The 26,977-nt window shown below is 62.5% G+C and overlaps 1 protein-coding gene across 7 annotated transcripts in view; it reads left to right on the top strand.

The window, feature by feature from the left end:
- The window catches only part of Vav2 (vav guanine nucleotide exchange factor 2), a 120,056-nt gene extending 93,292 nt beyond the window's left edge, over window positions 1-26,764 (top strand). For 4 of the 7 annotated variants that reach the window (XM_004848994.3, XM_087182963.1, XM_087182962.1 and 1 more), the window contains 22 exons: window positions 668-736; window positions 1,655-1,755; window positions 4,377-4,476; window positions 5,119-5,214; window positions 5,778-5,846; window positions 6,942-7,028; window positions 8,172-8,257; window positions 8,663-8,795; window positions 10,605-10,714; window positions 12,009-12,110; window positions 12,428-12,516; window positions 14,727-14,743; window positions 15,347-15,368; window positions 16,129-16,256; window positions 16,882-16,956; window positions 17,386-17,438; window positions 18,305-18,421; window positions 18,835-18,922; window positions 19,766-19,889; window positions 20,323-20,409; window positions 21,025-21,179; window positions 24,888-26,764. In XM_004848994.3, coding sequence (XP_004849051.1) covers window positions 668-736; window positions 1,655-1,755; window positions 4,377-4,476; window positions 5,119-5,214; window positions 5,778-5,846; window positions 6,942-7,028; window positions 8,172-8,257; window positions 8,663-8,795; window positions 10,605-10,714; window positions 12,009-12,110; window positions 12,428-12,516; window positions 14,727-14,743; window positions 15,347-15,368; window positions 16,129-16,256; window positions 16,882-16,956; window positions 17,386-17,438; window positions 18,305-18,421; window positions 18,835-18,922; window positions 19,766-19,889; window positions 20,323-20,409; window positions 21,025-21,179; window positions 24,888-24,935 — 1,956 coding nt within the window. In that variant the 3' untranslated portion in view covers window positions 24,936-26,764. The remainder of the gene's footprint in view (window positions 1-667; window positions 737-1,654; window positions 1,756-4,376; window positions 4,477-5,118; window positions 5,215-5,777; window positions 5,847-6,941; window positions 7,029-8,171; window positions 8,258-8,662; window positions 8,796-10,604; window positions 10,715-12,008; window positions 12,111-12,427; window positions 12,517-14,726; window positions 14,744-15,346; window positions 15,369-16,128; window positions 16,257-16,881; window positions 16,957-17,385; window positions 17,439-18,304; window positions 18,422-18,834; window positions 18,923-19,765; window positions 19,890-20,322; window positions 20,410-21,024; window positions 21,180-24,887) is intronic. The other 3 variants (XM_004848995.2, XM_087182964.1, XR_015439799.1) reach the window with 2 other exon arrangements.
- The last annotated feature ends 213 nt before the right edge of the window (window positions 26,765-26,977 follow it).

Genomic DNA, 26,977 nt, shown 5'->3' with positions numbered 1-26,977 from the left:
GAATGCCAGGCCCAGAATCAGGGCAGCTACAGCGGGAGAGCGGGCTGAGCGCCCCTTGGCCTCGCCAGTGGGCACCTGCACGCCGAGAGGGCACCGCACTGGCTTCCCACTGCAGCCCTGCCCCACCGCACTGTCTCCTCTCCTCTTTGATCCTGGTGGTCACTGTGGCTCCCACCCCTAGCACGTGCTGGGCCAGGCCCCACGCCACACATCTGTCTGTGCCCCTGTCTGGGGCAGTTCCCCGCTGTGTGCTCAGGCTGCCCCTGGGTCCAGATGCAGTGGCCGCACTGGATGGCCAGGGCATCCCGTACTGGGATGTGGTCAGGCCACAGGATGTGGGTGCAGGCTCTGAGCTCTCCTGAGCGGCCCCGTCACCTGCCCCAAGCACCCAGCCTCCAGTGCTTGCAGGGTGCAAAGACCAACGCTGTTTCTAGGCTAGAGCCCGCCTGGCTGCCCGGGGGCGGCAGAGTGGAGTGTGGAGTCCGGCGCGCTAGGATGGAGACACCTAGTGGGGCATGGGCAGCGTCCAGCCCGGAGTCCTGGGCCCTGTCCTGCTGCCCGTGCCTGTGCTCATCCCCCTTGTCCTGCAGTCCCTGAGTGCCTCGCCTGGGCATAGTGACCGTGGCCTTGGCAGTAGAGGGTGGCAGTGTGGGCTTCTGTCTTACAGAACTACATGGGCCCCCTGCGGCTGGTGCTGAGCCCGGTGGACATGGCGACCGTCTTCATCAACCTGGAGGTGAGCGTCCGGCCCTGCCTCTGCTCATGGCACCCACCGAGCTGCCATCCCTGGTGACCCCAGAGAGCTGTGGCACTGGGCCACGGCTGCCAGGTCCGGGGAGAGCAGCGCCTCTGTGGGGGCTCTGGCTTTGGAGATGGCAGGGAGGTTTGTGGCTCTGCCAGAGAGGAAGTTTCCCTGCCTCTGCCCCACTCCTAAGGAGTTAGCGATGTCCCCGCCCTGCAGTGGCCCCTTGAGCCTGCGCGGTGGAGTGGAGTGGGGTGGTGGAGGCAGCAGCTCCTTCACTCCTTGGCAGAGTCTGGCCGTGGTGTAAGGGCGACCCCTGCATGGGTACCCCCTTGTCTCAGGTGGGCGGCAGCACACGGGCACGTGGCTCGCTTCCTCCGGGAACCTGCCGCTCTGGCCCCTGCTGGCTTCCTGTCGCCTTTAGGGGCTCCAGGGCCTGCTGTCTCAGTCGAGGCTCACCCAGACCCCAGAGCTTCCCGTCCGCCCTCTGTGCCTGACCTGCTGTGAGCCATGGTCAGGACTGATGACTGCAGACAGGAAGGAAGCTGGGGAGGGAGAGGGAGCCCGGGGATGCCCCCTGGTGGTCATCTGCTGAAACGTGCACCGGCTGCCCAGAGCCCTGGGCTCCATGAGCAGCAGTGAGGGCACAGGACACAGCGCTCTGCCTTCTCTGCCCCCACTGGCTCTGGAGCCTGTCCTGGGCTGCAACATCCCTGGTGGCTGGTGTGGCCTGTGAGCAGCTGCCCTCCTGGCCCACTCCCCATGCTTCCCTGCTGCAGAGCCTTCTGTCCAAGGGGCGCTGGCACCCACAGGGTCAGGGTGCAGCCCGGCATCTGCCGCCCTTGAGGCCCCCAGGGCATCTGGAGGGCCATGGCGGGCGCCCGGTGATGCTGACTGCTCTTCCCCACACAGGACCTCATCAAGGTGCACCACAGCTTCCTGCGGGCCATCGACATGTCCATGATGGCAGGGGGTGGCACCCTGGCCAAGGTCTTCCTGGAGTTCAAGGAGAGGTGAGTGCTGGGCGCTCGGGGCAGGTGTGTCCTCTGGGCCAGACATGCGGGTGGGTGGAGTGACCGTGCAGAGTCACCTTCCGGCATGGCCTGGACCAGAGGTGGCTGTCGCTCCCATCCCTGGGGTGTAGTACCGGACGCTCCCAGCTTAGGAGCAGAGCGGAGAGGTTCATGTGGGCTCATGTTTATAAGTTTCAGTCCTTGCATGCTGGGCAGCATGCAGGAGGGCCTGGGTGAGGAGCCGCTCACAGCATGGCAGTTGGGAAGCAGAGAAGGGAGGAGCCAGGAGGGAGACGAACCCTTCCAGGCCACGCCCCCCATGAACCCTCTTCCCATTAGGCCCCGCCTCCTAGCATCAAGTCAGCTGTGACGCCCCGTGACCCAGTCACCTTCCGAGCACAAGGCTTCAGGGCCAAGTTAGATCAGGAGCTTAAGAGGAGGGGACTCTCAGGCCCCCAAAGCCCCTCTGCCTCTCTTGCTCCTCCCATCTTGGTGGCTGGCATTGTGCCATCGAAGTGCACCCGCTCTCTACCCCTTGTCTGCTGAAGCCTTGGGCCTGCATGCCCCGAGGAGTGTGGAACAGCTGCGGGAGCCCACAGAGCCTCTGGCCTGGCCGTGGTGCTTTCTGGGGGGCCGTGGATGCTACACCTGCCCCCAGAGACCCCCTCAGTGGGGAGGCACAGAGCCATCCCTGGCAGCTCACTTCCAACATGGCAGCCAAGCTCAGGTCTGCAGGGCCTGCCGGGGAGTCCCTGGGGATCCACGCAGCCTGTGGGTCTGTGGCCAGGGCCCCCGGCGAGGAGCAGCAGTGTGGGGACTCTGGATGGGGCGGGACCCCTTTCCCCGACTCGACTGCGCACCTTGGGGCTCTCCCCAGTCTCCCTCCTTGGGGCCTGGTGTCATGGTTGGGGCAGGGCATGGTGGCCGAGGACCTGGGCACAGGGTGAGGAGCAGCTGGTCGGCTTACTCGGCATGGGGCGTGGGTGGCCTGTGGCGTGTGTCTGTCCACGCAGGGACAGCCTGAGTGTGGCAGAGCCTGGTGACGGTGTCGCCAGCCTCTTTCCAGCTTATTTTTCAGCTGGCCACTGGCTCATGACTGTCCCTGTGGGAGGATCCTCTCTGCCCATGCTGGGGCCTCAGTGACCTCTGTTCAGTTCTTGAGGCGGAGAAAATGGCCCCTTTCCCCCGTCTGTCCAGAGGTGGGGGTTCTAATCAAGTTCTATATTAAAATTCTTAATTTAGAAACAGACTCATTTAAGGGGACCCAAGGGTCTGCGTCTCATCCGCTGAGGCTGGAGGCTGGGGGAAGCTTATGCCGTGGCAGTGGGCAGGGAGGCCAGGTGCTTTGCTGCCTCGGGGTCAGCTCCATGTGGGCGGCACTGCCTGAGGGCCTGTCCTCCGCTGTCTTCAACCTCCGCCATCTTAGGCCACAGTGGGGCCTCAGGCTTGGCCGGGCTCCCTGTGGGCTGGCGCAGGAACCCCAGGGAACCCCAGGGTGGAGCCACAGCTCGGCTGGCTGTGTGGGCCTGCATTTTGTCTGGAGCTGGTGAGCACTGGAGACGGACATATCCATTCCCGCCGGCCGACTCCAGGGCTGAGGTCTGGTCCTAAATGCCCAAGGCCTGGGGACAGGAGAACTGCCCAGGTCCCACAGGGCAGACCAGTCACCGCAAGAGCCCAGCCCAGGAAGAGCCCAGCCCGTGGCAGTCTGGCCAGTGACAGGCCCAGTCTGGTCCGAGAGCTGTGCCCGGTGCCCCAAGGGATGCAGCATCTGGGGTGGCAGAGACTGCCCTGGGCCAGGGGAGCCAAGGAAAGGTGTGGCCTTGCATCTGAGCTGCTTCTGTGGCTGGTGTCACCGTCACCTGGTGTCCCTGCCTGGGGAGTGGGTGACAGGTGACCAGGCTGTCAGCGGAGGAGTGGCCACCGTTGTCCTCATGCTCACCAGTACTGTCACCATCGGGGGACTTCTACAGGGGTTCTGTGTCTTGGGGCACGAGGTGGCAGGTGGTCACCCTGAGACCGGAGGGTGCCGAGGTGTGCTTTGTAAGATGTCAGTGCTCAGGGCTGACATGTGGATCCGGTGGGGGACAGGGAAGGACAAAAGGCGCCAGGCAGGCTGGTCAAGCTGGGTCCAACCCCTGGACCCCCTGCGTGCCGTCCCTGCTTGGGGAACCCCTGGGCCCCACAGCATCAACAAGGGCCACTTTCAGAATCCTCCTGGGGAGTCCCCAGCTGCCATGGCACCAGCGTGGGCCCGGTCTGAGGCAGAGGGCAGTGTCCCAAGGCTGCTGGCCCTGATCTCCCCGTGTGGGCCCTTCTGGGGTGGCACAGGGCTGGAGACCAGAGGCCGAGCTGCAGGAGAGGAGTGGGCACTGTCTTGTGCCAAGGACTTGGCTGCCCTGCTCCTGGCCCAGAGTGTGCGGGAGGGGAGCAGGAAGCACAGGGAAGGGGGAGGAGGGGCGGGCAGAGCCGCAGGGCACAGGCTGAACTTGTGGGATTGCACGCATGTGTGCGTGTCTCCACATACCTGTTTGCACTCTCCCTGCTTGCCATGGCCTCGAGCATTGTCACTGCTGGGCTGTGCACTCACGAGTCCCCACGCCATGTGTCCCCTCCCGTAGGCTCCTGATCTACGGTGAGTACTGCAGCCGCATGGAGCACGCCCAGAGCACACTGAACCAGCTGCTGGCCAGCCGAGAGGACTTCAGGCAGAAAGTGGAGGTGAGTGCCCTCGCTGTTCCTGTGCACAGTGAGGATTAGGCTGTGGCTTCTGCTTCCTTCGTGTGTCCCTGTGTGGGGACGGGGCACACTGCCCGGGCTGGAAGACGCTGGAGCTTGGGTGCTGTCAGCAGGGCCCGGTGACTAAGTAGGGCCCTTGGCCCTGCTGCTGCTGACCGTGGGCATCCAGGTGTCATTGCTGGAGGCTTGAGGCCTCTTGCTGTCGCCCGCTGTGCCCATGCCCCACTCTGCCCACCCTTCCCTCATGTGGACCCTCTCCCAGCCCTCTGGGTCCCTGTGTCTGGTGGCTCTCCTGCCTGGTGTCCCTGTCTGGCGTGGACAGCAGAGCATTGCAGCCAGAGCCTGGCTCCAGTGTCAGGGTCACGTCTGGGTATGACCCCAGCCTCAGGAGGCCAGGGCAGATGGCAGGAGGATGCGCAGGGCCCTGTGCTCTGAAGGGGAGCTACCATGGGGCGTTCAGAGTCCCCGAGTGTCACTGCATCCCCAGCGGTGAGAGGTGGCACACCTTGCCCTACGCGGTGATGCCCACCCCTGCCCAGGTGTGGCATGGGCCAGGCCAGGAGCAGGGCCAGCGCCCCTCCCGGGCTCTGGGGATGGCACTCAGTGCCACTTACTGTCCCCTAGGAGTGCACGCTGAAGGTCCAGGATGGCAAGTTCAAGCTGCAGGACCTGCTGGTGGTGCCCATGCAGCGTGTGCTGAAGTACCACCTGTTGCTCAAGGTGAGCCGCCTGTGCCGCTCCACACCAGCTGCAGCCTGCGGGCGGCCCGTGCATGTGTCTGCACACGGCACAGTACTCACAGCTGCTCAGCAACCCCAGCAAGTGCTGTCGCAGTCATGCGCAAGGGGAAAGTAGTATTAAAACCAGGAAGAGGCTAGGAAAAGGGAAGCAGACAGAAATATCTTCAGGCCAGGACTGAGAGAGCACTGTGGTGAATCCTTTAGGCACTGGTGAGCTTCCTTGTAGCCAGAGAAAATGGAAAGAGGAAAGATGGGCGGGGTAGGGAAGGTGGGTCATGAATCAAACAGTGACCTTAGCGCAGCCGGCCGCTTTTGGTGGCCCTGGCGTTCCTCCCCACAGTGACCCCTCCCATTATCCACCAGATTAGGGAGCAGCCTCCTCGGTGCGGGGTGCCCCGTAGGAGGCTCACTGTCTGCGGGAGTTAGACAGCTGGGCGGTGGGCAGGGGTGACTCTGTCCCCAGGACTTTGCTTTGCACACACCTATGCCAGGTGGGGGCGAGGGTTACCCCAAGGGGTAACTGGGACTCCCTGTCCCCCTCAGGAGCTCCTGAGCCATTCTACTGACCGGCCAGAGCGGCAGCAGCTCAAAGAAGCACTGGAAGCCATGCAGGTGTGTGGGTAAACTGAGGCAGGGGGCTCCCAAGCCAGAGTGGCACCTAGCACCCCACGCCCGTGTTCCTGGAACTGAAATGAGCTCACTACATAGCGCAGTAGTGGCCGCAGATGCTTCGCTGGGAGGGCACGTGCCAGGCAGGCCGCAGGGTGACACCTGTGGCGGAGGAGCTGCAGGCTGGGTGCCCACCCTGGGGTCCCCATCCCGAGCCCCACCTGCGATTGTTGAGCACCTTGAGCCTTAGCTTCTGTGTTCCCATTCGCACAATGCAGGAAGTTGCGCCCGCAGCTGGCGTGCGTCCCGCTGTCTGTGAGCCTGGCCTCCCCTAGGGACAGGTGCCCAGTCTCTGCACGCCAGGTCACCTGTAGTGGTCACTGAGCATCGTCTCCACGCCCACGCAGAGGCCGGGCCGTCAGGGTGTGGGCCCTGTGTTGCGGGATTCCCTCCGCATTCTCAGGTCCTGCCCCCCAGTTGGTCCTTGTCTCGGGATTGAACTTCTCGTCTTAAAGGCAAGAGGTGAAGAAAACAGAGTGGTCTCCAGGCCCCTTGACGCTCAGTCCTGTGGTGTGGACAGTGAGGCCCCAGAGCAAGAAAGGCCAGGGGGTGGGGCTGGCCCTCGCATTTGCATTTTGGGGATTTCCTTCGGTGTCCAGGCAGGGTGGAGGGTCGGCTTAGCTCCCTGTGGGCTCCAGGTCACAGGGTCCATCCAGGCCCCTGCTGACTTTCTGGATCGCAGTGGGCACTGCCCCTGGCGGCCTCCAGGAGGGCTGCAGTGGGCCTGATGGGCTCTGGGCTAACTCAAGACCGCCAGACTGACCTCTCGTTCTGCCCAGCTCCAAGGGAAGGCGGGGGTTTGCGGGCAGCCAGAGTAGCTTGGCCCGGCTTGGGGAAATGCCTCCTTCGGCCTAACTTAGGAGGAGAATCCGTAACAGGCACTGCCCTAGGAGCCTGCAGGGTCTCGGCATGGCCCCACGCGGTGACACCCGCCCAACTTCCTGCTCCTCCTTGTCTCCAGGCTGCCCCAGCAGGACCAAGAGGGGGCCCTGGATGCGGGTGGGACGCAGAGCACTAACCCCCAGTGTCGGTTTCCAGGATTTGGCAATGTACATCAACGAGGTGAAGCGGGACAAGGAGACCTTGAAAAAGATCAGCGAGTTCCAAAGCTCCATTGAGAACCTGGTGCGTGTGGACCCCCTGTGCCCCACATCTGCTGTCCCAGCAGGGACGGGGGATGAGGTTTGGGTTGGGCGGGGGCCCAGCAGCTGCCCCTCAGTTGTCCCCTCCCTGGGGCACTGTCACGCAGGGCTGATGTTGTTGGGGACCGAGATGACTGTCTCTGCTCACGTCTGCTGCCTCGGCCTCGGCACTGCCCTGCCGACGTTTGGGGTGATCAGTGGGGTAGGACGGCACCTGCCCTCGGGGGTGGCCACCCACGGTGTCCAAGCATTGCGGGATTCCTTTGGGTGGCAGGATCACCTGCTCAAGATGTCTGCTCGTTTTGACACGAATTTCCACTCCTGGGTGATCTTTGTCACACGTGTGGGCAGAGGATGCCCGGATGCCGGGCCAGCACGTACAGCCTGTGCCCACTCCGCACCCGTGGGGTCTAGGGGCGCAGGAGGAGCCTTGGGAGGCCGCATCCTGGGGTGTCACCAAGGAATGAAAAGTGATTGCTGCACCGCGTGATTCCCCTTCACGGGCCTTCTGACCAGAGACAGAATTGTCCAGCTGTCCTCACCGCTGGGGCCTGGTGCCGAGGCCCCCTCCCCTCTGGTCGCTGGTGATGCTCTCGTAGCACAAGGAAAGACGCTTTAGTCTCTCCGTGCGCGTTATACCTGCTTGTCAGATGAGGACAGAACGGCCCCAGCCGGGCACTTCCTCGGCTGCACAGGAGACCAGGCTGAGGCCCGGAGCCCTGAGCGGGTGTGCCGCTCCGGGTGATGCTGTCAGCGCCCTTGCAGCTGTGAGAACTTTGGGGAGCGTGGGGCTCATCACAGCCTGGCCTGGCTGGACAGCTCCTGGCATCGCCCCTCCTTTCTTGGCGCGTCCCTGGATGGTTGCCCCCACCTGATAACTTCCTGTTCTCCTCCCTTTGCCCTTTCGGGGCCTGGTGTCTGGCTCTTCCGGCCTGGCCCTGCCCTGGGCTGCCAGCTGGCCTCTGTGCCGTGTGGGCCGGTCTGGGAGGGGACAGCGGCCTGCAGGCCGGGAGCCTTCCGGTGCCTTTCCCTAGTCTGCATCTGTGGGGGTCACGGGGAGCTTGCCCGCCTGCCCTGCGGTGTGGGGAGTGGCCGGCTGCTAATGCCTTTCCCCGCTCTTTCCCAGCAAGTGAAACTGGAGGAATTTGGGAGGCCAAAGATCGACGGCGAGCTGAAAGTCCGCTCCATTGTCAACCACACCAAGCAGGACAGGTGAGGGCGGCGCAGGCAAGGTATCCTGTCCCGGGCCCGGCAGCCTGGGCACGGGGCCTTCCCTTGGCAGGAGTGGCCGGCCCAGGCTCTGCTGGCCCGGCTCCCATTGCTTCCTGCCTTCTCTTTGAGCGCGGGTGGGCCTTCTGCCCAGTGACTGCGGGGAGTGGGTGGGCAGGAAGCTGGAGACTGCCCTGCCGTGACCCACACCGCCTGGCGCCCTGTGGGTGCGTCTGCCGTGTGCCAGGGGCTCGGACCGCAGCAGATACCGGTCCTGCCCTCTCAGGGCTTCCCAGCGTCTTGGGGGTCAGATGTACACTGGGTGTCTGCTGGGTGAACCTGAGGGCGCGGGTGTGTACCCCGAGAGGACGCAGTGTGGTGCTGACGCCCGGCGTGCTGTCCGGCCAGGTACCTGTTCCTGTTTGACAAGGTGGTCATCGTGTGCAAGCGGAAGGGCTACAGCTATGAGCTGAAGGAGGTCATTGAGCTGCTTTTCCACAAGATGACCGATGACCCCATGCACAATAAGGACATCAAGAAGGTGGGGGTCGGCCGGGGCGGGGCGCTGACTGGGCACCTCCGGACTCCGCTCCCCAGGAGGAGGCAGGTGGTGGGAGAGGCGGGCTTTCCGGAGTGATGGGACCTTGGTGGCCTTGATCCTTGGAGCAAGGACCTCCCCCTCACTCCCATCCGCTCTGTGTGGGCTCGGCTGGGGCCTCGTTGCTTCCTGTCAGGCTCTGACATCAAGCGGGCTGAGGGCTGGCTGTGGGGGACCCAGGCGTGCGGGGCGGGGCGGCGGCTGTGACAGGCCCTGAGCCCCCTGGTCCTGGCTTGCCCCGGGGAGGCTCATGCACAGAGTCTGGCACCTGCTGGGTGGTCCTGTGCCAGGTGGGCAGAGCCACGCTGCTGGACACCACAGCCCTGGCCTCAGCCCACTGCAGGGTGCAGACCCAGCGTGCACAGGGTCCTCCCAAGCCTGGTGTCCCAGCCAGGCAGCTGGGGCCCTGGGGACAGTGACCTGAGGCCACTGCCTAAGCTCAGGGCGCAGCCCAGCGAAGATGGGGCTCCAGGTCTGGGCCTCTGGGGCGATGCCCCTTTCCCTGGTCACCCCAAGCTGGGGCGCATGGCAGGGTCCATGTCCTGCCTGTTCCAGGCTGCTGTGCCCCGCAGGCCAGGCCACACCTCTCGGTGACTGTGCCCCTTTCCTTCCCTCTCATGCTTCCTAGTCTCATGGGAAAATGGTAAGCACCCTGCACCCGGGCTCCCTGGCTCGCTGCCCGGTGCTGGCCCTCCGAGCCGAGCTGAGCTGGGTCTGGGGCCCTGTGGGCCTCGGTCTTCATCCTCCTTCCACCATGGAGGTGACGCGTTGGTGACAGAGACTTGGGCGGTACAGAAAGTGTGACACGGGCCCTACCCTGCCCGGGCGGTGGCCGGAGGTTCCTGGCCCCCCCCCCCGGTTGTCACGTGTCCGTGTCCTGCTGTCGCTCCTCTGGTTTTTCCCCTCCTTCCTGCCTGTCCTCCCCTCCTCCTCCTCTTTCCCCCAACACACATGGCCTCGCTTCCCAAGCGCTGGCCCCCGGCCCCCTTGACACTGTCCAGAGAGCGTCTGGAGTGGCGCAGGCCACTAGGGAGGGTGCTTAGTGCAGTTTCAAAGCCCAGCCTAGGCTTTTAAAAAATTTTATTTGCTTGTGTTTTGCATCAGAGGAGTGAGTCTGGCATGGGTTGAGGAAGTGGGAGCAGGGGCGGGTTCCTGAGCAGAGCTCCCTGGGGACTGGCCGAGCCTCGGACCTCTGGGGTCCCCCCGCATGCACCCCGCTTCCCCTGCACATACATGTACACACGCAGGAGAGTGTCCTAGCACTCAGGCCTGGCATGGTGCACATGTGCGAGCACTGTGTGTACACACGTAAAGGTGCACAGTGCACATGCATGTGAGCACCTGTGGTCAGTCCTGGGTCAGGACACACGTGTGCATGTGAGAACAGTGTGCACTCAGACACGGGTCCAAACACACGCTCACCTGTGTGAGCGCACCGTATGTGTGCTCAGGTCAGGACAAGCACATGCATGCTCAGACACAGGCAGGACGTGTGTGCATGTGCATACACACATGCAAGAGTGCTGTGCATCAGACACGAGCCCGGGGCATGTCCTGCAGGCTCACGGGCACACGGCACTCACATGAGAGAGCACTGGCGCGCTCGGGCAAGGGTGCACATGCATTCTCACGACGTGGACACACAGGATGCATACACAGGCACGTGCAGCAGCGCAGGAGTGCTGTGCACACACACGCACATGTGTACACATGCCAGCGTGCCAGCAGCAGGTGTGTCCCTGTCCCCTGCAGTGGTCCTACGGCTTCTACCTGATCCACCTCCAAGGGAAGCAGGGCTTTCAGTTCTTCTGCAAGACAGAGGACATGAAGCGGAGGTGGATGGAGCAGTTCGAGATGGCCATGTGAGTGGGGACAGCTGAGGCCCAGGGTTTTCTTGGGACCCTCTCGGTGAGCGTGGTGGCAGAGCCTGGGACGAGCCCCATCACCCCTGGGGCGCTGAGCATGCCTGCTGCCCCTGCCGCCCCAGGTGGGCCTGGCCATGGGGTCAGATGGTCCCCACCCTCCAGGCCCGCTCTGCACTCCTGATCAGGGTGGGGCAGGCCAGGCCATCGGGCTTGGCGTTGGTTCAGAAGCACAGCACTGCCCCAGAGAGCAGGAGGTGCCCTGTGTGTAGGACAGGAAGCTGGCGAGAGGGCTCAGGTGGCTCTGGGAGTGTCTACCTTGAAGGCAGGATGGGGCCTGAGCAGGTGCGGTGCCTCCCACGGCTTCCCCGCCTGGACCCTGTCAGGTGCTGCTGGGAGAAGCGAGGGGATTCTTTGGGCCCAGGTGGGTTGGGTGGTGGGGAAGCTTGGGCATTTCCTCTTTTCCTTTCAGTTTCCGTGGGTGGGAATTTTCTCCCAATGTGCTCTTGTGAACAACTTCACATACTCGTGGTACTCACCCCTCTCCCCACGGGGCCATGTCCCCATCGGGGATGTGCCTTGCCCTGTGCCACCTCTCCAGCTGGCCTCCTTGCTGTCTGGCAGCAGGTGACAGTCAAGACTCGGTGCGTGTCCCCTGGGGCCCCAGATCCCACCCTGAACTCGAGTTCCCGGTATCTAGGTCCTGGAATATCAGGCTTACACGCAATGAAGTGTGTAAGTTAGTTCAGTTGTCCCCTTGGCCACGGGACAGGACCACGCTCCCCAGGGGACGTGTGAGGCGTGGGCAGCATAAACTCTGTGTGTGCTGTGACATGCAGACATGTCACCAAGGGCAGATCCTACATTAGTAACAGCTGGTGATAGTAGGGCAGCGATGTCACATGCTCTAATAAAATCACTGCCTCTCTGCTCTCAGGCGCTGGTCTGTGATTAGGTCAGGCCAGGTCATCCGGACACCGGGACTAGGATTCCTCCATGGCTGACCCAACAGTTGCCAGCCTCTTTGGGATGGCTGAGTGGCTGGCCCATGGTGTGGACACATTGGGCAGAGGACAGCTGGTGACCTGGGCTGGGGCAGTGACACATATTTGCTAGGTTTGATGGAGACTGATAGTGCCCACCCCTGAGCCCTGTGATGCCTCCAGCTCTGTTCTGCACCCAGCCTGGCCGAGGTTGGGCAGAGCCAGGAGGGGAGTCTGGGCCCCCAGCCCTGCACAGCCAGGCCCGGGTGGTCCCCAGGTCTCGAAAGTGCAGCGCCTTCCACTCCCTCCAGGTCCAACATCAAGCCAGACAAAGCCAACGCCAACCACCACAGCTTCCAGATGTACACGTTCGACAAGACCACCAGCTGCAAGGCCTGCAGGATGTTCCTCCGGTGGGCCTCCAGCCCCTCGCACCTTGTCTGCCCTGGGGCCCAGGGGTCTGATCTCCCACCTTGGCCTGTGTGAGGCCCCAAGGAACCCAGGAGCACCCAAGGGAGTCAGGCCTGGGGCCTGGGGGTCTCAGGTCTAGCCGGAGGGGGTGTTCAGGGTGTCCAGGGATGGTGCAGGGGGCTGGACGGGTCGCTAGAGACTCCGGGATTTCAGAGGCCATGGTCACACCTGAGGGCGGACAGCCAGGCGGACTGCAGGGTGGGGACCGAAGCCCTGATGGCCCAAATGCAGCTTGGCCTCACCCCACCGTCCCCTGCAGGGGCACCTTCTACCAGGGCTACCTGTGCACCAGGTGTGGCGTAGGGGCCCACAAGGAGTGCCTGGAGGTGATGCCCCCCTGCAAGATCAGTGAGTACCCAGCACGCAAGCCGTGTCACCTCTGTGTCCCCGCACGGCACCTAGGGCTTTGCCCGTGTCCATGTGCACCCAGCCCAGGGCCTCATGAGCTGGGATGTGCTGTCCCCTGGGCAGTGACGTTGTGGTCCCAGAAAGAGCCCAGTGCAGGTCAGGGCTCTGCTGAGTGCCAGGCCCCGTTCTTCGAGCTCCAGGTGGGGGACCCAGCTCCATGCCACCCGCTGGGGGACTGTATCATGTCATGCCGTGTGTCAAGCTGCCTGCAGAGGAGGCTGGCTGGCTCCTTGTTCCCGGGCTCAGTGGCAGTAGGACCCAGCCAGGCAGGCCAGCCCGTGTCCGCCCTCTTCCCGGGCGGGGACCAGGCCCTGGCACTGGCATGGTCTTGGGTCATTGCTGTGCACTGGGCATGCACCTTGTCACTCTAACCTGCAAGGTGAGCCAGGAGGTGTCCCTGTCACCGCCCTACTGTGCTCCAGAAGTGGGCTTGAGACCTCCCTGGGGTCTCCGTGCAGGGCAGGATGTCTGTCCTGACCCTGTCCCCAAGCCACCTGGGAGACAGCGAGTCAGGTAGGCTTGTCCAAGACCCCCTGCCTAGAAATTTTAGTCATGAACTTCTTTTTTTTTTGGTACCGGGGATCGTACTTGGGACCTTGTGCTTGTGAGGCAGGTGGCGGAACCACTGAGCTAAATCCCCAGCCCTAGTCATGAACTTTATACTATGAGTAATGGATCCATCTGTCACTGGGAGTGGGCCCAGGACTCTTAGCGGGAGGTGACATCCCGTGCATCCCCTGGGCCTGCTCTGGCTGGGATGGATTCTTCAGCTGTGGCCATCAACATTGCCCTCTTGTGGCCATGTGCAGCGCAACCTCTCCCCACAGCTACTTTCTTTTTTTTTGTACGGGGGATCAAACTCAGGACCTTGTACTTTCGGACTGAGCTAAATCCCCGGGCCAGCTACTTTCAACATTTTTAAAAATCCTGATTCTAAAAGCAACATAATTAATTATCAAAAATCTGGAGAGAGGGCTGGGGATTTAGCTCAGTGGTGCCACTGCCTGCCTTACAAGCGCAAGGTCCTGAGTTCTATTCCTGGTACCAAAAAAAAAAAATCTGGAGAGAGAAAAATGTCAGAAAGAAGAAAACAAAGATAACCCATGACCTTACCTAGAAAAAACCAAGACAATGCTTCCGTCTCTTTCAAGTTTTCTTTTCTTGGAAAATACTCTCTCTAGGTTATCTTTTTCTCCTCCTGATTGTTAGAGAGTGGTTTCCCCGGGAAAGTTAGGAAATGTAAAGAAGTGTGAAAGGGGAGAGCAACCCACGCCCCCTCGGGGCAGGCACAGGCACCCCTCTGACTCCTGCCGTGCAGCCCACCCCTCCCGAGCTTCCCTTCCCCTGTCCTTCACCCTCAGTTCCCGGGGCCTGCCCCACGGGCAGCTTCTGGTCTGTGGAAGCCAGAGGTAGCGTTCACATTCTCCGAGTCATCACGGCCCCTGGCTGCACTGGGCATTTGAAGGGGCCAGTGACTCCGCCTCTGGGTCCCTCTGGTAGGCGTGGTCCCCACCCCAGCCCCAGCCACCCCGGCCTCTGCACAGCTCCCAGCAGGGCTCTGTTAGCTCCGCCTTGGGGCGATGCCTGCTGCCCCGGGCACCTGCCGGCTCCTCCTGGGGGCTGGCTGGGGAGCCCTCCCCGGGCAGGGTGAGGCCCATGCTGCCACCCACCGGCCTTTGCCAGCACCCCTGAGCTGTGGGCTGTGCCCCCAGTCTATGGAGACCTTTCTGTGCCAGAGCGTCAGCAGCCCCAAGGGAGTCCTTGCTTTGTCCTGCAGTGGGAGGTGGCCCAGCTCTGCAGATGGCTGGGTGGGTCCTGCCGTCTCCCAGGCCCTGTCCTCCAGCGCAGTGGCACCTGTGTGTCCTGAGGGGAATGCCACATCAGGGCATGGGCGCCCACACCCCTCATCAGTTGCCCAGAGCTGGCACCAGGCACCAGCAGTGATCCGGCAACTGCCGCCTTCCAAATAATGGGTCTGCAGGAGATGCAGGGTCTGACAGCCAATCCAAGACCCCAGGAACCCCCCAAATCCAGAGCTTGGGATCTGCTGTCAGCCACTCAGAGAGTTCATAGTCACAGCTGTCCGCGTGTCTGTAACCTGTGTCTGAAACACGTGGCTCCCACCTGAAGCCTGTCCTCTTGCTTTGCAGCTTCCCCTGCAGACCTGGTGAGTCCCCCACACTCCCTCCTGGGCCACCTGCACCGCCAGCCCACCGAGCACAGGGGCCTTCATTTCCCTTCGTGGACGTCAGTAGAATGGGGTCCCAGCACGGCCCCCTGGGCACCCCGAGAGCTGTGGTCCTGTCCCAGCCTCTGCTGCCCTGGGCTCGCTCTGTGACCCCCATGGTTTCCTGTCCCCAAGTACCCCACCTGGCACAGAGCCCAGTGTCCAGCTGACATGGGGGTGTGGTCACTGCAGGCACAGACTTTGTGCCTCCCTCGAGCTGTGGGGTCCAGGCAAATGAGCTGGCATTGAGGGTGCAGAGCAGCCCTCAGGGCACAGCAATGCCTCTCTCTGCCACACAGCACTGAGCCCTCCTCAGCACTCACGACCCAGACGAGACCGTGCACCCTGGGCTGGGGGGGGTCAGGCCAGGCTTCCGGGAGGAGGAGCAGCAGCAGGAAGTGGGAGGGGCCACACAGAGAAGGTGTCCAGCACGGTTCCTGCCATCCTTTCTACCTGCCTCACCCCTCCTGGGGATGGGGGCCAGTGCAGGGCAGAGGTTGAGGAGGGCCTTCCCTTACCCCTCCCACCTGTCCCTGTCTGCAGGACACCTCTGGAGCAGGACCTGGTGAGTGCTGGACCGGAACCCGCTGTACACCTGGCTGTGCTGCTGGCCACTTTGTCCCCCCGCCCCTCCCGCCCCTTGGGGGGCAGCCAAGGTCCTGATTGGGCAGCTGCAGAGGTCGCTGTCCTTTCCCAGGGCTCTCAGTGCCCTGTGTCCTTGTGCTGGGTCCTGGTTTGCTCCCTGTCCGGAGGCTCGAGGCATCAGAACCCGCAGAAACCCCAGTGCGGCTCACGCTGTGCAGTCGTCTAAACATCACCCAGGAAAGACAAAAACTCGGACAGTGCTGCTGCTCCTGCTGGGCCCCTGGTCGGAGGCTGAGGGTTTGGAGGCAGCTGGGAGTGGGGCTGGATCGGAGTGAGGCTCCCCTAGGATTAGCCTCATTCTGTGAGGCCCGGCCAGCACCCCTCTTTGGCCCCTGAGCTGCCTCTGACCAGCTGAGTGCCCCTAGCCAAGTCCCTAGGCCACCTGGCCCTGTCACCTGTGTCCAACAGGGGCCCCACCCCGAGGGTAAATCACACTGGACCCTGTGCCGTCCGTTCCCACGCACAACATGCGGCATCTGCTCAATGCAGAAGTGGTTCACTTAGCGCACTTGTCAAAAAGACGCAGGCGCCATGTGGCGGACTGGGGTGACGTTAGCTGTCTGTCGGGGTGGTCCTGTGCCAGGAGCTCCGGGAACTGGGGAGGACTGGAGGCGGAGGCCGGGTGGGCGGGCAGCCTGCGCCCAGGTCCCGTGAGCCCTGCCCTCCCGCCCTGTCCCCAGGCCCCAAGATGGTGGCAGTGCAGAATTACCACGGCAACCCTGCCCCTCCTGGCAAGCCTGTGCTCACCTTCCAGACCAGCGACGTGATTGAGCTGCTGCGGGGCGACCCTGAGTCACAGTGGTGGGAGGTGGGTGCCCCTGCTGCCCTCTGTCCCCAGGCGGAAGCCCAGCGTGCGGTGTCGGGTGCAGAGCGGGCCTGGGCATTGAGGTCCTGGCTGCGCGGATCCTGCCGAGGCTTGGATCTGGGGATCGGCCGTCTGCCCTCGGGTGTCCAAGCCCCGCCTTGGCCTTCCTACCTCAGTGAGCCCTGTAGCCCCCTCCCTCTGCATCCCCACCTCTGCCCCACCCAGGTCAGCACCTGGACGCCTGTCCCCCCAGGTCCGGTCTGGGTAGTGGGGACAGACACGGGCCCAGCCCACATGCTCGTGTCGTGGTCCAGTCCCGAGCTAGGAAGTCACCACTTTGCTCCCCGGGCCCACAGAGGTGGAGCCACCAGCCCTGCCACCCAGGGCATCCCGCCGGAGCCAGTGCCCAAGGAGCCCCACGCGGCAGCTGCAGCAGGGCCTGACACTCTCTGCGGCCCTGTCGTCTGGTCGCGTCCCTGTGTACCTAGTTACGGCCACCTGGAACCAGACTCGGCCGTTTCGTGGCTGGGGCGGAGCAGTGCTGAAGGGATCCCCGCGCCCCCACTCCCAGCCTGCTCGCCCCTCCCAGTGTGACCCGGTGCTGACTGCCGGGTGTCTCTTCCTCCAGGGGCGGCTGGTGCAGACCAGGAAGTCCGGGTACTTTCCCAGCTCGTCTGTGAAGCCCTGCCCAGTGGACGGAAGGGTGAGTCCTCTCCCTGAGGCGTCCCCAGCTGGGAAGCCAGGCACAGGGCCTCCTCCAGCATGCCAGGCTCACCCAGGGCGTCCTTGCCCCAGGGCTGTGGTGGCAGGGGTGGGGCAGGGTGCTGGCCTGTGAGGTGGACGTGTGGGGCTGGGGTGCGTCCTGTGCCTTCTGGAAGAGGCGGAAGCCCCATGCAGGAGCCAAAGCTGGACGGAAGGCTGAGTGGGTGGCACTGTGATGTTGGAGGGGACAGAGGGGCAGTAAGAGTGGGGCTTCTTCCTGGGGTTGGGGAGCCACTGCCCTGCCCTGCCCGTCCCCCCAAATGGGTTGCGGGGCAGGCCGGGGGCCGGGGCTGGGCTCCGGTGTGGACGCGGCCCCTCCATGCCGCCCTGTGGAGCCCCAGGGTGCTGACACTCTGTGCTGTGCCCCTAGCCACCCATCAGCCGGCCGCTGTCCCGGGAGATGGACTACACTGCCTACCCCTGGTGAGTGGCTCAGGGGCGCGGGTGTGGCATTCAGCGGCCTAGGGTCCGGCAGTGTGGTCTCCATGGAGGGAGCTGCCCTCTATTTCAGTCTGGGGTTCGTCCGGAAGCCACCCAGCACCCCTGTCCCATGGCATGATGAGCCCCCTGCCCTCCGTGACCCCACCCCACCTCGAGCCAGCTGCCCCTGCGTCTCCAAGAAGCTGGCTGGGCCCCTGTGGTGCAGGTGGCCTGCAGTCGATCTTGGGGTTTCCCTTGATGAAGAAACAAACAGATTTAGTTTTGTTGTTGTTGTTGTTTTAAAGGAAGAAAGGTTTATTTCAGCTCACAGTTTGTAGAGGTTTCAGTCTATAGTCGGCTGGCTCCAAGGCAGGATGCATGGCAGAGGGGAATGACAGAGGAGAAACAGTCCATGGCAGGGTTGGCAGGAGCGAGATTTAGTTTTTTACCGTTGCTTTACCTTGGTGGCCCAGTGTTGCTGAAGTCCCGATCCTGGGAGTCTGTGGGGAACTTGGTGTCCCAGAAGTCTGTGGCATCAGCTGATGTCTTCACCATGTTTCCCCCACATAAGCAGTCACCTGAGTGCTGCTCTTTCCCCCTCCTTTTACTGGTTTTTTGACACAGGTTCTTGCTGTGCAGTTCAGACTGGCCTTGAGTCACTGTAGCCCAGGCTGGCTTTGAACTCACAGTGGTCTCCTGCCTCAGCCTCCCAGGTGCTGGGCCTACAGGTGTGCACCACCATGCCCCACTAGTACTGCTTTTTACGTAGTAAAGAGATGGGATGAGTGTTCGCTGCCCCCTCGGGCCCACAGAGCGGGCATTGCTCTAGGCCGGCCCAGCACTGCGTCACAGAGCCTGTCTCGGCCTAGGTTTGCAGGCAACATGGAGAGGCAGCAGACGGACAACCTGCTCAAGGGCCATGCCAGCGGCACCTACCTCGTCCGGGAGCGGCCCGCGGAAGCTGAGCGCTTCGCCATCAGCATCAAGTGAGTGCCGGCCATGGGGCTTCCGCAGACCCCCGGGATGGGTGCCTGTCCCCTCCGTGTCCTGGGTCTGTCGTGACCTGGGTGGGTCCAGACCCCCGGTGTGGCAGGCGGCTCAGCCTGGGCCCTGGAATTGCAGTGACAGAGGCCAGTGGGGAAGGGGTTTTCTGTGACACACAGGAGCCAGGACACCATGCACTCCTGTCTTGGAATGTTTTCCTCCACCCTGTGGGTGCCCAAAGTGAGGCTACCCCTAACAGCAGGGGCTCAGGAATGGCGTGGTGGCGGATGAGCCCCGGGTAACCTGGCGGGGTGGGTGGCAGGGCACAGAGAGGTGATGGCCGCAGGCGTATGTGTGCCAAGGGGCAGGGGCCGCATGACCCACGTGGTGACCACAGGGCCCGGTCAATCCCCAGGTTCAACGATGAGGTGAAGCACATCAAGGTGGTGGAGAAGGATAGCTGGGTCCACATCACGGAAGCCAAGAAGTTCGAGAGCCTCTTGGTACGTCTGGCCCTGCCCATCCCACCCACTTTCCCAGGCAGGAAACCTGACCTCTCCCTGCGTGGAAAACTGACATGCAAGGCACCTGGGATGCTGGGCCATGTCACACGATGGAGCTAGGACTTCCGACCCCAGAGCCTGGGCTGGGTGTGTGGCCCTCTGTGGCCACCGTGTCACCACAGCCTCTCCAGGGGAGCTTCCTGCCCCAGGCCCAGGGAAGTGACCACAGACTCCCGCTCCAGTGCCCCCTCCGCAGCGGCTGGCCTGCCAAGGTGCAGTTAAAGGCGTGGTCCTCCTTGAGCGACTTTAGAATCGGTCAGGTCGCTTCTCTTCCACATCCCGAGTGGCAAGTGCTGAGGTCCCCAGGCTAGGACAGTGCCTCCTCCACTCTGTGGACCCTGAAAGCAGAGTCACACAGGAAGAGTCTGCAGCCTCGCCCCCTAGACCCAGAGGCCAGCATGGTGGGTATGGTTCATACCTTTCAAAGGCAAACACACTGGCCATGCTGCAGGGTCCCGTGACCTGCAGGGTGGCCAGCCGTGCCCTTGCTGAATCCTCTTCCCCTGGCTGGCAGCGTCTGCATCTGTCCTGGATTTGAGCGCTGTCCCACATTGGACACATGGCATCAGCTTCTGTCCTAAGGGCTGGCAGACCACATCCTCCTCGCCTGTCAGCCTCACTGTTCTGCGAGATTATTCCTCTAGGGGACTTGGGGGCGTAGTTGCTGGGCCAGGGTCTAGGGATGGATGCCCACCTGGGCTGGGCGAGGAGCAGGGAGTCGGGGGCCCGCCAAGGGACCACCCCTTGTGGGCCCAGGAGCGTGCTGAGCGCTGCCCCCCGCAGGAGCTGGTGGAGTACTACCAGAGCCACTCGCTCAAGGAGAGCTTCAAGCAGCTGGACACCACGCTCAAGTACCCCTACAAGTCCCGGGAGCGCGCCGCCCCCAGGGCCTCCAGCCGCTCCCCAGGTAACGCCACGCCACTGCCCACTGCTCTGCCTACTGCCGGCGGGGCCCAGGTTCTCTGTGCCACCTGCCCTCTCGGGCCTCGGCCAGCCCAGGCCTTCCCCACCCCCACTCGGGCACCAGCGCCAACCTGTGAGCCTCCTGTGCCGCGTGACAGGGACCTGCACCGGCTCCGCCCCGCTGCTCGGTCTTGGCTCCTTGGCTTGGGACTGGAGTGGGTGGGATAAGCCAGGTCCCCGGAACCCGGGCTCAGCCGGAGAGGCTCCTGGCCACAGGGACCTGTGGGGCTCGGTGCCCCAGGCAAGGCCAAGCAGCAGAGCGGGGACGGGCCTTTACTGCACCTCCCTGGCACCCCTGCCCCAGGCCCTGCGCCCCTCGCCGGTGGCCGCCCCGCTGCCCACGCGTCTGTCTCATGTTCTCTCTCGCCTCTTTGCAGCGTCCTGTGCTTCCTACAACTTCTCTTTTCTCAGTCCTCAGGGCCTCAGCTTTGCCCCCCAGGGCCCTTCCGCTCCCTTCTGGTCAGGTACCGCTGCACTCAGGGCTCAGGGCTCTGGCCTGGCAGTCCCGGGAGGCACAGCCTGGTGTGGGTTGGGCCTGGGGAGCCGGGTGGGGCCGCTGTGCACCCGAGGACAGGTCAGGCCAGGCCCACCCGCACCCTGAGGGCCCCTTCCCTCCTCCGCTGTCGCCCTCATAGCTCGTCAGCTTTGCCTCTGGCGGCGGGAAACATGGGCCCCTCGTGTGTGGCCGGGAGGCCTGGGACTCGGCTGGGGAGGGCGGGGTCCTGGTGGGGCCTGACAGAGTGGTGATCTGCCGCCAGAGCCAAAGCCTCTCCCCAGTGGCTGTGTCACTGTCATCGTCACCCACCCCTCAGCATTCCTGGGCTCGGGCTGAGCTGGCTCCAGGTCTCTGGTGTGGTTCAGGCCTCTGGGGTGGGCCGTAGTGGTCAGTGCTGGGCCAGCCTGGTTCTGCTGTGAGGACCCAGCCACGCCGTGCACCTGGACCCACAGCACAGTGAGGGCCCACGTCCTCCTCTGTGGGCACAGGGCTGGGCACTGGGTACTGGAGGATCCAGCTCGGCCCGAGGCCCCCGGTCCGGCTGGGCCCCACAGCTGCCTGATGCTGCCCCCTCTCCCTGCAGTGTTCACGCCCCGCGTCATCGGCACGGCGGTGGCCAGGTACAACTTCGCTGCCCGGGACATGCGGGAGCTCTCGCTGCGGGAAGGCGACGTGGTGAAGATATACAGCCGCATCGGCGGGGACCAGGGCTGGTGGAAGGGCGAGACCAACGGACGGGTGAGCGCCCTGGGGTGCCCAGGAGGTGGGACCGGAGGCAGGCCCTGTACTGGGCACCCTCTGGCCGTGACCTCCCTCATCCTCAGAGCCGCCCCGAGGGCCCGTGTCAAGGAGGGAAACTGAGGCTCCAGATGTTTACCGTGGGCCCCAGGTCCCACAGGTGTCAGACCCGGATCAGGGCTGGGCTCAGGCCTCCCTTCCCTGCTGCAGAGCCCAGGGCCCCTCTACCAGTGCTGGTTTTGACCTAGGTCTCTGCACCTACCCAGTGGGGCACAAGAGTTCTGTGTGCCGCCAGCTAGGAAAAGCCCAGCCCAGCTCTGCTCTCAGCCACCCACAGGCAGGTGCCAGGCAGCTGCAGATTCCCTGCTGAGCATCCATGGCCTGGTACAGGAGCCAGGCTGCCTCTGCTGGGTGTGGCATCGGCCCCTGCAGGCCCCAGTTGTGGTCCAGCTTCCTCCCAGGTGCCGGTTAGCAAGGGACAGGTGCTGAGTCCCAGGCTGCGGCCTCCAGGCTTGGATCTCGACTCTCGATGTGCACCTGTGTTGGCGGCATTGTGGGCGGCTGGAGCCGTGTCTCCGGGACACACCCGTGTCCTCAGCAGGTCCCAGCAGTTTCTCTGCAGTGAGGTTTAGAGCCTCTGGCTCCAGCACTGCTGATTGCTGTCGGTGAGGCCCTGCGGTGTTAGGGAATGTCCCTTTCTACCTCTGGCATTTCTTGCAAAGTCTGCTTTGCGTTCAGAGCGACACCAGCTTTCCTTGGGATTCAGTGTTGCATGGCGTGCTTTTCTCTCTTCCTGTTTCCTTGCCTTTAAGAGGGGTCTCACTCATGGGTGGGTTTTTTTGTTTTGTTTTTTGGTACCGGGGATCGAACTCAGGACCTTGCACTTTCAAGGCAGGCACAGTGCTATTGAGCTAAATCCCCAGCCCACAGGTGGGTTTTTAAAAACCCAATGTGATCTGTCAGTCTTCGACTTTTAGCGGGCACACTTTGCCCATTTACACGTAATGTAATCCCGGGGCTACTTAGGGGCAAACACATCTCCTCCTGGTTTATTTGCCACAGCCATTCTTTGCTTCTCCTGACTGCTGTTGGGTTGACCAGTGTTCTTGTCCATCTGTTCCACGTGCCCTCCCTGGATTGGTTGGTCACACACTCTCCCTGTCATGTGACACCCCCTGCTGCTTAGAGACCAGCTCACATGGGTGTGGTTACCGCTCCCGAGGCAGCGTGAGAACGTGCAGCCTTTCACCGTTTTTTCCCTCCCAGTCTGCCCGCTGTGCCGTAAGGGTGCGTTGGAGGGAAAGCTGCAGAAGGGGCTCCCTTCATCCCAAGTGTTTCCTGGGATCAGGCCGGGCTCCGGGGTCCAGCACCGGACCGTGGATCGTATCCCCTCGCCGTGACCCTGAGCTCTGTCCTGGAACGAGGACAGCCCTGTGACTTGGACACTTTCCGAAGAGCTGGCCAGCTGTCTCTAGAATATGCACAATCTGTTCAGGCTTGTGGGACACATGAATGACGGAGGTCACAGAGTGTGGTCTCTCTCGGGGCACCGTGTCTTGCCAGGAGTCTGTGACGCCACTTTCTCCCGCCGTTTGTGACATTAACTCTGATCTGCCAGGTTCCTCTTTTTTGCAGTAACTGTGGTTAATGAGTAACCTGTCAGGGGGTAGCGGTGCCTGTCCGTAAGCCCAACTGCTCCAGAGGCTGAGGCAGGAAGACCACAAGTTCAAGGCCAGCCAATACATGTGAAAGCCTGTCTGAAAATAAAAAATGAAAGCAGGGCCAGGGATTTAGCTCAGTGGTTCCGGCGCCTGCCGCGCAAGCGCAAGGTCCCGAGTTCCATCCCTGGTACCAAAAAAAAAAAAAAATGAAAGGCAGGCCTGGGGCTGCAGCTCACTGGTAGAGCATTTGCCTAGCGTGTGTGAGGCCCCAGGTTCGATCTCCAGTGCCACCCCTCCGGTACCAAATTTGTGGCGTAAGACAAGGGGTGATCAAGAATACAGTGAATGGCTTTAAAAAATGTTTTAGCAGTAAAAGACATGTTGCCATGAATCCCTTCTCCCAAATACTCTGCCTTGCTGTGGGCACTTGTTCTATCATTCTTGCCACTTCCTGTAGCGGCTCTGGAGTCCTCTTTCCTGAGTGTCTTCAGTTTTGCTGGCTGCCTCTGTGTCCTGAATCAGTTCAAAACTTCTCCTTTCCGTGGTCATTTTGACTTTAGGGAGGAACCGGAAGTCACATGGTTTCGGATCTGGTGAATGAGGTGGATGAGGAGGCAACATCCTGTTTTTATGGCCTCTTTCCATTGGGTGGGGCTCAGCAGCAGCTCTCAACATAGCTCTGATCGTGCCTTGTAAAGACACTCGTGAAAGGGCTGCAGAGCTGCTGCAGAAGGTGATGGGGACAATAGGATGGGTGTCAGGCATGGGGCAGTTTTACGACAAAGACTCTTGGCACTGTGCCTTTTACTGTAAAACATTTTTACTCAAACGCACACTGTATTTTTGGACGCTGTGTATAGTCGGGCCTCTGTCTGTGGGTTCCGCATCTGTGGATTCAATCAACCACAGACCAAGAGTATTTCTACAGAATTGTGTCTGTATTGAACGTCTGCAGACCTTTTCCCCGTTGTCATTCCCTGAACAAGGCAGCATAGCAGCTATGGACGCAGCGTTCCCGTGGCACTGGGTACTGAGAGTGGTCCAGAGGCCTGTGAAGAACACGGGAGGGCGTGCCAGGTTCCATGTCAACACCACGCTGTCGCACATGAGAGCAGAGCATCTGGGCCCTGCAGATACCAGTGCGACTGCCCTTGGAGATCGGTGGCCATCTCGGCTCCCTCGGGGCTCACGAGTTCTTCCTCTCTGCGCTCCTGGACTTCGCCCGCACATTTCTTCCCCCAAGGCGGTTACTCCTGCCTGCCCTTCTCGGGGACTTGCTGCTGCTCCGTCTCCAGGAGGAGCTCCTTCTCCCGCTTGCCTCCTCCCTTCTCCCCTGAGTGGCTCATTTCTCCGAGCAGGAATCTTGCGCATTGTCTGGACAGGGCTTTCCTCCAGGTGTGGGGGCCCGTGCTGCTCTCTGAAGGCATCACCCTGGGGTCCTCTGGCTTCCACCGTGTCCTTACCGGCCCTTTGGAGAGACGCACCCCGACCACGGGCCCTGCCCACTAACCCAGCCTGTCCCCTCCCCACTGTAGCATCTGCGCCGCGTCCTCATTCTGTGTGCACGGTGCCAGGCCTGCCGTGGCCCGAGTCCCTCTCCCCTTCCTGGCTGTCCATCTGGTCACTGTCTGTCACCTGCCTCCATCACACCTGTCGGTTCTTGGCTTCCGTCTTGGCCTCTTCAGTGCCAGAGTTTCCCTGGGGTCTCGCTGGTCGGTTGTGATGTTGTCCGCCTCTTCACTGTTTACACCCCGATGGTGGCTCGGGGCCGGTTCCTGCCGTCTTCCTCTTTCTCGGCAGTGTCGCATGGTCCTGGGGAGCACTGGGCCTCGTGTGAGGCTGGGGGTTCTGGGCCACGAAGGTCCGGGCCCCAGCAGGGTCGATTCCTTCCTGGCTGTCAGTCATCTTAACCGGCCGGCAAGGCTGGTGTGTTTCTGGGCTCCGTGTGCGCTCCACCCACTGGGCCCTGAGCCCTCCCTTCGCCTGTGCACACCCTGCTGTCCCCCGATGGCCACCGACGCTGGAGTCCTCTCACCATCTCTTTCAGATCGGATGGTTTCCCTCGACGTACGTGGAAGAGGAGGGCATCCAGTGACCGCAGGGGCACGGACATGGTTTGCGGTTTTCTCCGGAGCACGTCCCCGGCCCTGAAGTCATCTCTGGCTCCTCCGTTACTCCCAGGGGAGACGCCCACCAAGCTGCCCGTCATGGACAGTCTGAAGGGGTGGGAGGGCTCTTGGAATCCTAATCTCGGACCATTTCCCTGCCATTTGCCCCGGTGGCCTGCGGTGGGTACGCTGCTTGTACATAGAGGAAGCCTGGGCCAGCCCTGCCCAGTGTGGAGAGGTGGCCAGCGCCAGCCACATGGCAGACCAGGCCCTGGGTGGCAGTGGAGCCAGAGGCTCATCGCGTGCCCCTCTGGAGGAGACAGCACTCGGGTGCCTAGGATTAAACAGCAGATGGTGTCTCCGGGGCTGGGGACATCAGAGGGGCACCCAGACTGTGCGCTCAGCCCTAGACTCAGCCCCTCTCTCTGCTGCCCCTGGGGGTCCTGGCCGAGACGGGCAGCAGGAACCAGAGCCAGGCTGTTTGCCGTGGTCCTGCTCAGCCTACTTTGCTGGGGTACAGAGGTAGGGAGCTCATGGGGGTCCCCAAGCGCTGCTGGCTGCCGGGACTTCCCACCACGTGGGGCCTGCAGACCTCACAGACAGCCAGTTCTCAGGAGGCCCCGAGGGACAGGACCTGGGGATCCCGCCCCCAGTCAACGGTACTGTTTGGGGCCTTGCCAAGCCCTCCTTGAGCCTGCTGCCTGGCGGTGACACGCCTTCTGTAGATCCTGCGGGCACGGTCATCAGTAACCACGCCCCGCTTGCTGCCCTCCCTCCTCCAGGCTGTGCCCTGCATGGGCCCGGGGTCTGTCAGCCTTTGCAAGAGATCAGTTCTTGCCCGTGGGCGGTCTCCCTCCAAGGGTCCCTGTGGTAGCACTTAGGCCACAGTGAACCCGAAATAAGTGCCCTTGGGGGTGGCTGTACCCTGTTGCCTCTCCCACTCTCCACATCCTCGAGGGGACCCCTGCTGGCTTGTCCACACCCCATTCTCTGCCCTGAGGCTGTGTAAGACCCTGTGACTCTTGTTTCCCTCTTAGTCACAAGGCAAAACTTGGGGCTTCCTCTGGGCCCCTGTGTCCTTGTCAGCTGCACAGCCCCAGGCCAGGAGGGGACGGCCAGGCTGTGGGGCGCTGGTCCTGTGTGCGAAACACAGGTGCCTCAGGCCAGGCGAGTAGCTTCTGTACTCGATTTGCACCCCAGCAGCTGGGCGTGGGGAGGAGGTGGGCGGGTGGGGAGGAGAGGAATGGGGGCAGCGAAGAGTGAGCTCCGAGAAGGGGCACAGCCTTGGGGGCCCAGGACGGCAGGGATGTCGCGGCCCTGCCTGCGGGCTCACCGTCAGGACTTTCGCATAGGTTTTCGTTTCCTTGTGTTTTCTTCTGCCCGTTTGTTTTTTAAGGGGAAAAGATTGAGGTTATTTCCTCCACACCTCCCTGCTCTATCTGTGAGAGAGAAGGGAGATTTATCGCCGGCACCAGGCCATGGGTATTTGTGCCCGTGGCCCCAGAACACTGAGAAATGCGGTCCGGAGCCTGGGTTTTGTGAATGTTTTGTTCTGTGTTTGTTTTGATCTTTGTGTTTGGTTTGGCTTTCTTTTTGCACTGTACCGAGCAGGGTGGTGGGAGGCGGGACGCCCCAAGGAGGGCTGAGGACCTGGCCCCGATCAGCTGTGAGCGTTTTAGAGCCCCTTGCATGCAAGTCAGGGATCTGGGGTTCAGCTGCCATGACCCCAAGTGAAACACAAACTGTACATTTGCCAATGGGTTTTTTCAGACCACGGTTTTTACTCCCAATAAACCTATTTTCTTTTCTGCTGGAATGATTGGCCTGTCGTGCCTTGGGGCGGGGGCAGGGTGTGTGGCATTTCTTCCCCTGAGCCCACAGGGTCTGCCCAGCTCCAGGCCAGAACTGCCATGGCCCCTACCCGTGTCCTCCCAGAGCCGCAGAGCCTCCTGCTCCCCTCCCAACCTGCCATCCTCACCATTGCCTCATAGTCCAACATAGCTGCAGGAGCTCCTGCCAGTGAGGCCAT

Source organism: Heterocephalus glaber, unplaced genomic scaffold, assembly GCF_053883595.1.
Source record: "Heterocephalus glaber isolate CG9 unplaced genomic scaffold, H.glaber_assembly_v1.0 deba00001479, whole genome shotgun sequence".
In the NCBI taxonomy this organism is placed as follows: Eukaryota; Metazoa; Chordata; class Mammalia; order Rodentia; family Bathyergidae; genus Heterocephalus; species Heterocephalus glaber.
This window is presented reverse-complemented; position numbering and strand designations above follow the sequence as displayed.